Source organism: Lytechinus pictus, chromosome 11 (genome assembly GCF_037042905.1).
Source record: "Lytechinus pictus isolate F3 Inbred chromosome 11, Lp3.0, whole genome shotgun sequence".
Classification (NCBI taxonomy): Eukaryota; Metazoa; Echinodermata; class Echinoidea; order Temnopleuroida; family Toxopneustidae; genus Lytechinus; species Lytechinus pictus.
The window spans coordinates 31,617,030-31,633,074 of NC_087255.1; the positions used below are offsets into that span (position 1 = coordinate 31,617,030).

Sequence of the window (16,045 nt, forward strand, 5' to 3'; positions counted from 1 at the left end):
CTGTCTTTTTCCTTTTTGAATAAAACTTTACATGTTATATATAAAAATATATCCCAGACGGTATTAAACACTATAAAACTCTACTTGCTAAAAAGTGCAATATATTCACTATTTTTCCCACTTATATTACGTGCATAGTCTAAATGAAGCTGCTATATCTCTTCTACACTACATTTGTTTTTTAGTATTCCAACTTGTGGTAGAGTATTAATTGTGGTTTACATGCTGACCGTGGGGATAACATTTTGTCAACCTTGCCCTCTGCCCCATTCCTTGCAGCATACACAAAGTCTTTTTATGGGTGATCCTTTTATTCAGCATCCATGTGACTTGGACTCCAAAGAGTGTTTCAAGAAGTTAAGAGATTTCCACGGTCTAAAATATCATATGTCATGAGCCAATCATATGAAAGGATTTTGGTAGCTTATAGCAATAGTCAGTGAAAATCAATGCTCCCCGTCCTCACACCTATCTATACTAAAAATGTATTGATAGGTACAATGTCATTCCACAGTATTATACATGTATTATTTTAAAAGTTTGACAATCTTAAAACTATATGCTAAACTTTAAACTTCACAATTAAGGTGTATTTTCAAAGGGAAGTAAAATCAATGTGAAGGATTTTGAATTTGTATATGTATTCCAGTATTCTGAAGGTTGATAAGAATCAAGTTTTGGTGGGAAAAATACAAATGTCAGCAAAAGTGTTTTCTGCAGGGGTGGGGGCAGTTACCCCCAGAAATTTTTGAAAATTCACATTTTGCTGCTATTCCTCACTTCTGGGACATTGCCATGGACAAGGGTTTGGTCGTGTTCAGAAAATGCCGGTGACCTGACGCTAATACAGTAGCACACAGCTTACATCTCATCATATTTGGAAAAAAAAAAGGCTTACTGGTGTATTAAAAATAGAATGCAATGCTAAGCAGGGCAATGCAACACTGTAGTATGGAGCTTTGTCAGGTATCATAATGTCTCGTTCTATTTAACAGTAGTCAACTTGTTGCATTGAATTCTAAAAGTACTAAGATAAAACTGCACTGCTATAATAGAAGCATCCTACAAAGTGTTTGTCTAAACCTAAGGGAATGATTCCAGAAGATCAAAAGGCACTCATAGCTACATTATTTCAATTCATCGCATGTAATATTTTCACATCTAAACTAAAGAGAGGAATTGGTGTTAAAATGTATGTTCAGTATTAAACATTTTATCCACGAGTGAGCTTTACTTACCTATCAATGTACCTGGCATTAGAATGGCAATTATTACATTGATAGGTAAGATCAGCGAAATGAAGTAGATTTATATTCTGATTTATTTTGCTTAAGTTGCCCGCATTATTCAGATGAGAGCATTTATTATTTTGCTGCTCATATGCATGTATGTTTGCAAACCGAACAGGATGAATAACAAACAGGGAATGCAGAACTACATTACAGAAAGCTGAACAATATCTTTTTCTCAGATAAGACAAATCTGCTGAAATAAAATGCTTCCAATTCTTTGGCAAGAACATGAAGATCTGTAAGTGGAACAAGTTTTACCATCTAAGTTAAGAAGAAACAAGTAAGATTTCCCACTGTCCGCATATAATTTTTCTTTTTACAGATTCATATACCTAAGTTGTCTATAAAATTACACACACTTTACAAAAGTCACACATTTGCTAAATCTATAAGTGGGTCCAACTTGTGCTTACTTTATGTTTAAAATGTGATTTCAAAACACACCATTCTTAAACTACTGCAATGTCAGGCAATTATATCTACCTATTTGAAACACACACTTGTAATGACACATTCTGAGTGCAATAAAGAATTTAGATTTCTGAAAACACATTTTGTATCAATGTTTGCAATGGAATGTAGTGAGATAACTATTGATCACTGTAACAATGAAAAATCCTCTATATCAGAGCTTCTAAGATTGACAATCATTTTTTTTAAAACTCATTATTCCAATTACAGCAGGATCTGATTTGAATAAGACAGTACGGGGAGAATTGCTAAGGTAACCTGTAAAAAGTCTGTGTCACGTCTTTCAAGTAAGAATCTCACAATACGGGCACTATGTTTTTTCATAAAGGCTTTCCCACATTCACCATCATCTTGTCTTTGGTGAAATGTGAAAATTGGTAAAAGAAAAACGGCATGTGAGAATTATGCATGAACGACACAAACCTGACAAGGGGTCTTAAACCGTGCCTCCCTATGCTTCTATATGTTAATTTTTTTTTCTGTGATCGATATATTACACATGGTCAACACGCTTTGCTTTTCTGGAGTCGTTATTGACAAAGGCTCCATTTTTCTGTTATAAAGGTTTTCTATTGGTCAAAGTTTAAAATTGTTAAAGATGTAAAAAAAAAAATTAAAAAGAGCAAGAAAAACGGTAGGCAATAAAGGGAACATGATTTTGAATAATTCAACACAATAAAAGATATACCATCTACATGTACACATATTTTGATCACTTATGCATATCAGCTGGCTTTTTTAAAACACTGCAAAAAAACCCTATATTTGGAATGCAAATAAATCTAATCAGTAAATCATTATTTGATCTAAAATCTACAAAGAAGACAGAAAGAATAAGAGCTAAATCAAGAATACAGACAGCCGATAAATTAAAGATAGCCAGATAATCGATGTTGTTTCATAAAACAATTAAAACTTCTATTTACAATGAGCAATACTAATACTCAAAATCATATACAATGTATGTACACAGGCTAAGAAAATAAATACATCACACTTTCATTAATAAAGGGGATATAGGGTGGTGAAGTCAGTCATCTAATAAAAACAGTCTTACTATCTGTCAATGGTATCTCCAAAGAGAAAATTCACAAGGCACTTGGGGCATAGAATACAATTTATCCTAGGAAATACACAATTTAAAATTACATAAAAATGTTCCAAGATAGTGTCTATTTCTTGTAAAGGTTTTTTTTTCATCAAAATTCCTGAGAATGAAGAAACTTTTTTTTTCCTTTTCAGTCGTTCTTCGTAAGAGTCTTGAAGAAAGGCCACAGAGACAAAGATGGCGGATGGATGATGACAGAGAAAGAGATGAGCGAGTGAGGGGGTCCTCTACCGAAGAGCTGCAGATTTAGTAGAATGAATACGTGGGCTTGTACGACTGGTGAGATAAAATACAAGATAAGAGATACATATACATTTGTTAATTTTTACCACAAATAATTACACTTTTATTTTAAATACATACATAAAAATATATATAATATGCACAGGAATTGTAGGTGTATCAGTATATGCACAAAATTTCATATGCACACACATGTGTAAATGATAAAAGCAAGCAACAGCAGCAACAACAAATATAACACTTGATCTACAAATTAAAAAAGGAGCAAGTTACTGCTTGTGTGCACAAAGCATATATCTTAATTAGTATTAGTAAGGAAATCAAACTCAATCAAAAGTGTGAAAGAAATAAAACAAGCAATGTAAGATGAATTATACATAATGCTGATAAAAGAAAAAATAAAATTCAATTAAATGTTTTAAAAAACCTATAAAATAAAAGAAGAATGATCAATCTGCACTCAAATTAAATCAAAATAAAAAGAAAGGAATAAATAAAGATAAAGGAAATGCAAGAAATCAAGAAAAAAAATCAAATATGAATCATGATATATAAAATTCTCACAAGAGAATCAAATTACCTCGAACAGGAGAAAACTATTTATGGCAATGATACTTTAAAGGTTGTATGCAGACTACGCACTCTGTTCAAAAGCATGTCAACCAATTAAAACAATTTCTGAACATCAATGAACTTAAAGTTTTTGATTTTTTTTTCAAAATAAGCAATTCCCTTCACAAAATCAACTAAACATATAAACTAATGGAAATGCATGCCAGTATTAGAATAAAAAATAAATAAAAATGATGTGTATAAATAACAAAGGATCAAACAAACTTTGTGACCCAGTTATACATCATCAGAATCAGATATCATTGGCTGAGAAAAAATGTAACAATCATCAAGGCAGGGGGGGGGGGGTGTGTCTGAAGTATCTGAATGGTAACAATAATAAAGAAACATAATATATTGAACTATTCAATTTCATACTGTATAATATTTACTTTAGGGTATGAACATTATATTTTCATTATTGTCATTATTCTCCCACGCATCCAAGAGAGAGGAAAGGTATTTTTCTAAAAGTTTTAGAGTACATCTACAAGGCCAATAAAGAATAACAAAACTTTAAAAAGTCATCAGGTCAAAGTATACAATGAATAGTTTACTTTGTTGACTTCATTTAAACCTAGAAGTGAAAGCTCTCACTGCAAACACACATGCAGCTCACAAGAAGGGAAAGGTACAAAAACGTGTACAGTTTTCTTTAAATAGGTTGTTCATGAGACGTATGTATTTGATTTTTGTTCAAGAGATATATTTATGTAGGTTGTGGCCACTGCAATAGAGTTGTTTCATGTAACTGTAACATTGTGCATGAATTTGCAAATAACTTGAGTATGAACTGCCAAATGACTCAAATGAGCTGCAAAAAGTTTTTCTTGATGGTTTGACAAGCAAGATTATATTGCCGATGATCTATAATAGATTTAGCAAAAATATCTTTCCAAGGCGTCCGACCAAAAGTTAGAGCTGCTTGGACATTTGGTAAGGTACCTTATAATGAGAAGAATAATCAACATCAACGCATTTCAACTTTCCTTGGTGGCATAAGAAATTAAGTATAGCACATTTGAATATTCATACTAGTCATTTAGCTTTACAAAACACTCCTGAAGACGGATTAAAATGTGAGGACATAGACACCGTTCTCACTACCGTTCTAAAACTAGTTTAGTGGAAACTAGTTTAACGTAAAATGAGAAGGGTCGAAGCGGTCTTGGAAGCGATCTTCCAAACCGTTCAGAAAACCACCTTGAGAGGTAGTTTTGAAGATCTCTTTGCCTTGTTAAACTGGTTTTAGTGTGAGGACACAACCGTTCTTTGGGAAGCGATCTTCGCACATTTTGAGCGCGCTACTCCACACGACAGGTATAGAATGCCTACGCTGGGGTTTCGAATTTCGCGCGAAACGTGTCACCCCACTGAGAGCGTTTCCATAGCAACAAGATCATTTTACCTGAAAGGATTTTGAAAACCACTTTCGTGTGATCAAATGGGAAAGCTGGCAAAGCGATCTTCCTAACTGGGTTCCTGAACCGGTTTTCAGTAAACTAGTTTTAGAAAGCGTAATGAGAATGGTGTCTAAATGGAAACAGTCGGAATCATGTTGTATTGTATGTTCTTTTATGGGGAGAAGAATGAAATAAATTGAATTAAAATTTGACGGCAAGACTCAACTACATGTAGTGTGTATATGATGATTTAGGTAGTAAATAGGTCTAATGAATGAATATCTTAGAATGTCAGATATGTTCATATGGTTCTATTAGAAATCTAATAGTGAATGAAAGTGCTAAAAACCAGAGCAACACACGGTTTCCAATCACTAGAAAAATAACCCCCGATATCTAAGTTGTAAAAACACATGACCTTGTCTCTGAATTCAAGTTTTCAGAATACTTTTTTCCATCATCAGCATTTTTAACCAGTTTGGGCTACAGTACCTCATCATCCCAATTCTTATAGAAAATGAGATAGACGAGTTGTTACAGATTCATTTTTTGTTCTATTCAATTTGAGTCTGTGCAATTAATTAAAGTGCTCTCCAGGGTTGTCTCTATGGTAGTCGGTGCTGGTCAGAACCTACCATCACCCATAACAAATTTCCACCACTAAAAGTCTCTGGCAACACTGGTGCTTTCACAGCCGGTCAATGATGCTTGAGTGACTGTCATGACCCCTCTGGACAGAAATACCAAGATTATTTCTTGTTTGGTCTACTGCAGTCTTCAGCAGCTTCAAAATGATCCAGTATGGCTGTATATTCCAGCAGAAATACGTTTCATGACAATAAGAACTTTAATGAAACCATCACAGACTGTCATGACAAAAAGTCATCTGTCATGTAACAGCATAAAACAATTTTTGTTCTACTTCTGCAAGTTGCTAACAATCAATTTGACTATAAACCCAGAAAATCTCTTTCTCTATTGCTTTATAGAGGATCAGGTGAGGGGGGGGGGTGCTCTGGTTAAAGCACTTGCGCTATAGAGATCAATGTATGAAGATAATAGGGATGATGTGATCTAGCTCGAATAAACTTACCGAGGATACTTCACTGAATATACCTTATCTGTTGATGATGTACTGGAGTAAAGCTGTTGAATCACCTGAGAAATTCATTGGATTTGATAAATAGGCCTCTTTACTAAAAAAATAATCTATTGTTTGAAGGCATATCTCTTATAAAGTGCAGGATATGCATACATTCATTATCATTATTATTGTTTTAGTGACATAAGAGAGACCTACACTCTTTGACACAAACTCAAATGATTGATTGTACAACCAATTTTTTGGAAAATGATTACGGTATGCATAGTTGGTCAATCATTAAATTAAATCTTTTAATCGCTTTCTTCGGTTGTTTTAAAGAGGCTTGTATACTTTCAGGGGAGAGGGTTCATAATGCTTTCCCAAGTTTGAAAACTATAGCCACTGATTTGCCTCCTTTGTGATACCATTACATGTACATCTGATATGATAGTGAAGACATTTCAAATATATGGAGCATCGTGGCCCAGTGGATTAGACTCTGGATTTTGAAACAGAGGGTCGTGGGTTGTAATCCCAGCCATGCCAGTTTCCTTCAGCAAGGAATTCATCCACAGTGTGCTGCACTTGACCCAGGTGAGGTAAATGGGTACCGGCAGGAAGTACTAACAAAGCTGTGTGCACCTGAATCGGTAGCCTAGCTTAGCCGGGGTAATAATAATAGCAGGGCCCGCTGGGAGAACAGTTTTCGGAACTGAAGTGGCTACCCTGGGTAAATATATTGTTATTATTATTATATTACAACCTGAGCATGATGTGAAGACCATATTGCCAATAAGTCATTCGGTGGATGATACTTCATGAAACACTACATGAAACTCAGTAACTGTACTATGTGTGTATCAAGAAATGCCATTGAATGAAGTTGAGAACTAGCGTGTCTGAAATAAATCCACTATGTTGCTGTCTTGTAAATTAAAGCGAAAATCCACCCAAACATCAAGGTGTTGGTTCTTATAATTGAATATTTCATATATATGTAATATATATTACAATTTTGTAAATTCTCTGAAATGAGTGGTTTGTGTAATTACAAATGTAGAAATCTATTTACACATATACGTCCATGTAAAATGCAGATAATACACAGAGTAATTCTGCAAAGTGAATATAATAGTAATAAAAACAAATCATCACATATAGTTACATGTAATATCTACATGCAGACACAAGCAACAAACTACACGAGCAAGACATAATGAATCATCACATTACACATTAACTAGTGAAAAAATTGATGTTTCAAACTATCTGCTCATATCACAACTGAAAAGTGCAATCCTTGCTCCCAAGAAATAATAAAAATGAAATGAAGTTCAGTTTTAAGTGACATGCAGTAATACTAGAAAAAAGTTGATAACTAATTATCATGCAAGCTAAACTTGTAATCCTATGCTACAAGCAAGTTTCATAAGGAAAAAAATATATAAATAGCAGTCCCTAACAAGCTAAGACATTGAGTACAAGAACTATATTTTTCTACATCTTGCCATAATGCATACTGCATTTCAAACCTTTGATATTGTCAGAAATTAAGCCACACACACAAGGTACATCAATTTATTGAACATAGCAAATAACATTAAATGAAAGCTGTTTTTTTTATAAATTATTATTATTATTGGTGAGCCAACATTCGCTCTTGTGACATTTGCCTCTCCAATAATTTCTCTGAAGATGTGCGCTTTGGATTATGACAGGGTATTTGGTTCAAAATGCAAGGAGGATTTGGATTAGCATTACAATGAGGATTAAGTTTGGTACGTTTGGCTTAATGTTTATATTTCATTTGGGAGCAATTGTCACAACAGCAGATGTCATGGAAATCAGGGTCATACATGGATGCGTGCAAAGGATTTTAATGACCATGCATCGTTTTATGTTTACCAGACGTGGACCATTTCGTAGCAACGACACATGGCGGGAGCTATGCGAGGAGAACGGCGGGAGGACTGTTATAAGAAGAGATGGAGCAACACAGATTATAGCGATACACAATGCAAATAGGGTGCAAGAAGAGGGAAAGATGGGAAACCTTAGCAGAGCATATTACAAGAAAAGACCTGAAATTTTCATTTTCCCATCACTGCATGAACTCCCTATCATCAAAAGAACTGCCACAATGGATCCTACTCCATAAATAAAAAAATAATTCATTCATGGTTAAGAATTTTTTCTTCATGCGATAAAACGCTAAAGAATGAAAAAAAAAGAATATTGGTGATAGGGCATACTGTTTTCTTTTTAAATTTGGCTAAATTCACTATTAACTTAGACCACGACAATAATAATAATAATGAGGGTACTTATTAGCACATAAATAAATAGTATCAATAGTTCTCTAATGCATTTACATTCTATGTTCTTTCTCAACTGCTGTATAATAACATTAATTCATCAATAGAATATTGATATCTTTTCAATGATCAAAGAAGTTTTAATTGATTTTCCATCATCAAAATATGATTTTTTAAGTTTTTTTTCCTGAGAAAAAATACAAGCAGAAAGATAATGCATTTCTGGTCATTTCCCGAGATTTATATTCTTTCAAACATAGCACTATGAAATAACATAGTGAAGACAGGAAGGGCATACAGGGAGATACATGTATACAAAGAGAAATAAAAAGAATGCATGAGGTGTTCCTGACATGTCAGAGGAAAGATTCAAATCAAATTTAAAAACTGATGACAGGCAAAATGACCAGCTTCATAGCGTGTGCCAAATCTTTGTTTCTGTAGAAAATAAAATGCAAATTAGAAAAGGTACATTGAATAAAAAAAAAGGCCTGAACATGAAAATGCACGATTCAAGAAACTGAAAAATAAGATACGATGGCAACACAAGCTGCATGATAATGCTGCCTTCTTCAAAAAAGAAGAAAAAAAAGATTGATGCTTTGTCGGATCAACAGGCTACATTGACAGAGAGGAAGAAAGATTTTCGTCACAAAAAGAGACAATACAAGTACATACAAGGAAATGGAGCATGAAATTGAAAGAAAAATATCAATTCTTAAAGATGTCACATTCTGGCAAATAATATCAATTTTGCAGCTTGTGTGCATTCACCATTGACCTGGTTGAGGGCTATCTTCACTGCCAGTATTTTTTTTCTGGTGCAGTTCACACTTACATGGAAGCACTAATTGCACATATTTTTCACAATATAATTGTCATTACTGCATGTTTTGACAAATCAGAGATAAATGGCTGATAACTCATATGTAATTGGTTTGCTTTTCTTTTGTGATCTTCCTTTAAGTGGAGACAAAATAATTTCATTTTATTTCACAGATCTAAGTTATCTGTAGATCCTTGTGAATTAATTCTTTGAATTAAAGATATCTATATATTTTATGTTTACTTTCCAAAGTGATCCAGTGAGTGTTATAGAGCTTGATCAATCTCACCCACACTAAATTGTAAATAAGATTGCTAAATTCTCATTGAGATCAGCCAATTACCTGAAAAAGAAATGTCAAAAACAAAATGATCAATGACACATGACTGGAATGGAAACAGCCCTTTATTTTTTTGTTCACAATTTGCAAGAAAGAAATGCAACTCCACTGTTGCTTCCTACATGTATATGTATCTCCTGGGTTGATAAGCTAAGCGGCTATCCAGATACTGCAACTTTCCGCTAGGTATTAATGTCTTCAATTAGGAATAAAAGGAAAGAAGGATAAAGAGTTAGTGGATATTGGCAGTCAAAGCTCAAATTATGTACTCTTGTAAATCATTCAGCAATACATGCCCTCTTTATGCTCACAAGAGGGTGTTTACACTTTTCTAAAGGGTCCTGTGTCATAAAGCTTGTTATCTATGGCAAGCTATATGTAGATGCTACTCTATCTTGCCATTGATAACATTAACAACAGCATGAAAGTTATAACTACTAACATCATCCCATTTGATTGGTAAAGTGCTGATCTGTCATGGATTTCTAGCATTTGTGAGTAATAACAAGCTGTATGAATCATGAATCACACACTAATACTTTTAAAACCAACATAAATAAAGTTTGCTTTTTTATTCCTTATAAATATTTTTTTGGTGAAATTTCAATTTTTTAAAAATAAGTATCACTCCTTGGGTAGCTACAGTAGATTATAAACAACAATTGTTGTAATTAAATCAAACATTTGAGCTTATACAGAAGTAACTGCAGATCTCTCACACCAATACTACTCTAAATTTTTTATTAAGTTTTGATACATGCAAAAATAATTGAATACTAAATGTAATTTTCAAGGTATTTCACAGCATAGAGAGACATCATTAAAAGCACAAGAAGGAAAAAAGAGAGAAAATCCCAAAGAACATACCATTTCAAGTTTGGTGATTAGATCAGAGTTGGTGCTGGAAGCAAAATTCAGATTGCCTTCCATACCCAAAACACCTAATCGATTTTACAAAATCATCAAAACAACATTTCTGATAGTTCAACAACAAACTTTATTTTAAGTTTGGTGCTATGTTAGTTCAAATATTGGCCCAACACCAACAACAAGGTTAACACCAACACCATAAGGTTAACACCAATACCAAAAGGTTAACACCAAACTTGAATTAACCAAATCAAGCTGAAATTTTGAGTTTATAAGAAATGCCATTAAAAAGGACATCCAAAATGATGAAAGAAAGAAAAAAGTATGAGCCAGTTGTTAAGTTGAATATATGAAAGAAAAAATTATTAGAATAGGATAAAAAGAGGAGAAATCAAACACTGGAGCAAAAGGGAAAGATGAAAATGAAGCAATATTATAAAAGAAAGTGATGTTCAAAAAGAAAATTTAAAACAGAAGTGAAAAGCAAAGCACTCATTGGTAAAGGTGTATAAAAGAAACTAAGAACTCATAACCAGGAAGAAAGCAAACAAAATGAAAGGAAGCAAGCTAAAAGTATTTGAAAAAGCCAATACTATAGAGAGATTATAGAAAGAAATCAATCTAGATGTATCAAGATAAATGTGAAATAAAAAGTGAAAAAAAAATAATAATGACACAAAACTTGTGAGTTCATTGAACTTTGAACAAACTTCATTCAGGGGGGGGGAGGGGGTCGTGAAAGAAAGTTGAAGGAAGAGGTGAGTGGTCATGCAGAGGTCGGGGGTCATTTAAATCCTACTTACTGGTGTAGAGCGGGTATATTTCAGTGAAGAGGAGGTGGTGCTAGTGGTGTAGTCTCCTGCGTTGTGTCCTGTGCTATACTCTTTGTTTATCCTCGAAGAGCTGCCATGTTGGGGATAGGTAGCAAGGTGGCACAACGAAGGAGGGAGAGGAGGAGAATTGAGGAGGGGGCAATATGCAAAATAAAAGAGAGTTTCTTTTGGGTTTAGAAGAACGGTTAAAGAGCACCCCACACTGTCCAAAATATAAAAAGTAGTGTTAGTATATATGTCACATAAAATGTTATAATTTGATAGATGTTCCTTCCTTCCATCCACAACGAAAAAAAAAAAGTAAAATAAAATCTTAACAGTGCCCCCAATAATTTATGCTACATTTTCTTGTTTATAACATGCAACTAATGTGATGCTACTATTTGTGAATGGGTCTACTTGCTTTTTCATGATAACAAAGTTCATCAACAATACAAAGACACAAAACTGCCCTTTCTAAAAACTATACACATTTCATATCAAATAACAAAATATGAATAAACAATAAAATGCAAAAATAAGCAACCGAAGGTCCCACTTTTTATATGTCATGACATGCTTCTACTTCTAAATATCACATTTCGGGGACTGAACTTGAGTGGATTTTGTGAGACATAAACTGCACTACGCCCAATATGAGTTACACAAACACTGAACACACAAGTGTATTAGGACAAATTTAATATTCCAGCCACCAAACTGATTTGTGAAATCATTGACTTTTTCACAAGAGAATCTCTTCATTTCCACAAGGGAATCACAAAATATAGGCAGTTACAAAACCACAATACCAAGTCTTGATGAGGGAGGGGATGGGTCAGTAGACAGTTTGGATGATTATTTAATAATTATGCTCACACCAATAAAATCATTTACAATATTCTCTAAGTGGATTCATACAAGCCCAAAACCGATCATATGCCAAAGAACTAGCTGTACCAAGAGATTTAAAAAAAAATGAAATTCAGGACTTCCATCTTACATTAAAAAAGGGAATGCTACCAAAATATGATGCCCTTTGTAACTTTGAAGATGAAAGCTAAATGTAGTTCATGGCATGAAATGGGAAAAAACCCAACATGAAATGAATAACAAAATGGTGAAGCATGATGAATTTTTTTTGCACATTTGTTTGCATGATTTTTTTTTTATATTAGCTAAAAAAATAACCCCCTCCCAAAGACCACTATAAACATCCCCTAAAAGACCAATATTTTTGTCATATTTTGTATGTTATCCGGAATGCTTCAGGAATGCAAAAACTCAATAACCTGTAATTTTAAATACAACTGATGCACACAGAACTACAGTTCATGAATCTGAGTCCCCTGTGAATGGAAGCTTGCAAACAATCAACTCCGGGGGGGATAAAAAAGATAAATCCTAGCTCCTTGTATGCACTTTGTACAAATCCTTTCCTTACAATGCATGCCCTCTACAATCGGGTCTGAGTGAATACTGTTCGTGTGTGTAAATCAACCAAAAGAAGCAATAGTTTGTTTCGTTCATTTACAGATGTATATAATGCCTAGTAAAATTAGGCCCACTTTCTCTCCCACAAATTTGTTCTAAAACCACTTCACCTAGCTCTCATTACATAAATACATGAAATGGTAATCTAGATGGCAATTGTTTGGGTAGATACAGGTAGAGTAGATTGTAGATCCAAGATTGGACCAAACTGTCATTGTGGGGCAGGCCAGAAACAATTAGCATTTAGACCAACAGCTTTCAGACCAAGTGGCAGCAAGCCTTCAATGCCAAGTCTTTCAGCACCAAGGTCCCATAACACACATGTAAGTCAATCGCAAAATGCTCATGGCCAATGAAGATCACTGTTGCATACACATGTTGTTCAAATGACTGACCAGCAGCCAATCAGAATTGCTCTTTCATTTAAGAACAAGATACAGATGGATATTACTTGTGTGGGTATGGAGAGCAGGACTGAGAGGTAACTCACCTTTTGAGGCCCGAGTTGGTGGCCACAGAGTGCCTGGTTGTCCGTCTTGTACTGGAGGTGTGCGTAGGAGAGACAACTTTGGAAGATTTGACAGGGGATGTTGATGACGGGGTGGCTGATGATATTCTGCAGATTGGATAAGAATGAGATATAATGAAGACTGATTATTGTTTTGTCACACAAATTCACAAGGGAAAAAGAAGGACAATAGTAGAGCTGGTAGCCCTTGGCAGCTTCGCAATGTTTAAGTGACTACATTTCTCTTTGTATTCTCTTTTCAAAACAAAAGATCTTAATAGTTTAACTCCATTAAAGAAAAATATTAGCATAAAATATATACTGACCAGAAGCTAAGAAAAGTGAAACGCCTCTGGCAGTCTCACTTGCATTACGCGATTCAACATAGCAGCAGTACTGACTTTGAAAACAGCTATCAAATAATTAATCACAAAATAAAACACTCATATGATAATAAAATACTATGTCCATTGACCTAACATGACCTTTGACCATGATCATGTGACCCAAGATGTGTGCAAAACATACCTGATAACCCTTATGTCTATGTTTCATGAACTACATGTGTACATGTAGATCCATAAACTTTCTTAATTATGATACCAATTCAACAAATACCCCCAACACGGCCAAAGCTCATTGACCTTAAATGACCTTTGATTTTGGTCATGTGACTTGAAACATGCACAGGATATTCATGGATACATGGTTACTCTTATGTCCAAGTTTCATGAACTACATGTAGATCCATAAAATTTTAAAGTTATGATGACAATATCACAAATACCCCCAACATTGTCAAAGTTCATTGACCCTAAATGACCTTTGACCTTGGTCATGTGACCTGAAACTCTCATAGGAAGTTCAGGGATACTTAATAGCTCTTATGTTTAAGTTTCATAAACTAGATCCATAACATTTCAGTTTTTATGACAATTCCACAAATACCCCCAACATGGTCAAAGTTTGTTGACAGGTTGGTGGGAGCACAACGACCAAGTTTTACTTGATCCTTACTAAATAACCCTAAGTGACCTTTGACCTTGGTCATGTGAATGGAAACTCAGGTAGGACCTTCAGTGATACACTTTTACCCTTATGTCCAAGTTTCATGAACTAGGTCAATATACTTTCTAAGTTATGATGACATTTCAAAAACTTAACCTTGGTTAAGATTTCGATATTGAGTCCCCCAACATGGTCTTAGTTCATTGACCCTAAATGACCTTTGACCTTGGTCATGTGACCTGAAACTCAGGCAGGGTGTTCAGTAATACTTGATTATCCTTATGGCCAAGTTTCATGAACTAGTTCAATATACTTTCTAAGTTATGATGACATTTAAAAAAACTTAACCTTGGTTAAAATTTCAATGTTGGCGACGCCGCCGTCGTCGAAAAATAGTCTCGCTCTGCTATGCAGGCGAGACAAAAACACCTCTCAACCCCTTCCCTCCCAGATACACTGCCTCTCTTTAATCAAGCAAAAGTGATGTTATGGGGAAAATTTTGGTTATGAATAAAATCATGCGCAGCATGCAAGCCTATTTGTGACATGGGAAAAATTTCATGAAACAAATGGTTACTGTTATCAGCTACTGCAAATTCTTTTATCTCATTGGCTGAGAGCAAATTAGTCAGTGAAAATAAAAAAACTTTCATGAAATGCTCCCCTGATGAAGGTGAAGTCAAGCACCTCTTGTCAAGATAGTCTTCATAAGAGCAGTTAACAGAGAGAAAAGTATTAATTAATGTTTGGCCAAATCCATTAAAGGAATAATAGAGGTCTGCATTGTGGCTGCCAGGCCAATGGTCAATTGGGCAAAATTCATCTTCATATGATTTCTATTATGACTCCAAAGAATCAACTTTGGATGATTTATTCAGAATTTTATAAGTCACATGCACGCCAGTCTCTCATATGTCATTTAATGTAGATTCTATTAAGTGCAATTCAGAAAATTAGCTTAAATGTGTACTCAATATCAAATCATATTAGATATATGTTTCAAACACCTTTCTTTAAAACAAAATATATTCAAATCATAAAAAAATATCATAAAATTGAACTTCAGGGAATTTAGACTAAACAACATATCTGCTTGCTCACACAGGACGTCACAGTTAAATCCATTCATAATTCTGCCATGCTTTGATGGATTAATACCAAACCTTCATTTTATTCCCATTTTTCTCTCAAATTTCTGCTTTAATCAAACATACTTGATGTCTGGGAAGACTAATATAATGCAACATACTTTATGGCTGTAATTGACGCACTCAATGATATCAAAGAGCTCACATATATACCTTTAATGGATAGTGAAGGGACAGCCTAGGCTGGTAAAAACCTGACAATAACTTACATATCAAGCAGTTTAAAGCCACTCTGAGTTTTGATAATGCCACTTAAAGGCTGAAGCACTACTGCAATTTTGTTACATTAAATGAATGTGTCTGTCCAAAAACTCCCATGGGGTGAATGATATGAAATACAAAACATGTTTCAATGGTTGTATTTTGCAACTTTACAGGAAAATCTATTTCGATTTGGTTCATTGACCTTATACACAGGTATTCTACTGTTTAGCATTAGTATGCAAAATTTCCCTTATAAGTTGAGGGTATTTATGTAGTCCCCTTCAATAATCAGGCAGAGTTAGTCGTT

General features: G+C 34.3%; 1 protein-coding gene across 1 annotated transcript in view; it reads right to left on the reverse strand.

Annotated features, from left to right (window-relative positions):
- Positions 1-2,802: 2,802 nt before the first annotated feature.
- The window catches only part of LOC129272134 (dual specificity protein phosphatase CDC14AB-like), a gene marked incomplete at its 5' end in the record, with an annotated part of 30,826 nt that continues 17,583 nt past the window's right edge, over positions 2,803-16,045 (reverse strand). Inside the window, 4 exons of the mRNA XM_064107090.1 lie at positions 2,803-3,147; positions 6,223-6,287; positions 11,368-11,467; positions 13,361-13,486. Coding sequence (XP_063963160.1) covers positions 3,099-3,147; positions 6,223-6,287; positions 11,368-11,467; positions 13,361-13,486 — 340 coding nt within the window. The remainder of the gene's footprint in view (positions 3,148-6,222; positions 6,288-11,367; positions 11,468-13,360; positions 13,487-16,045) is intronic.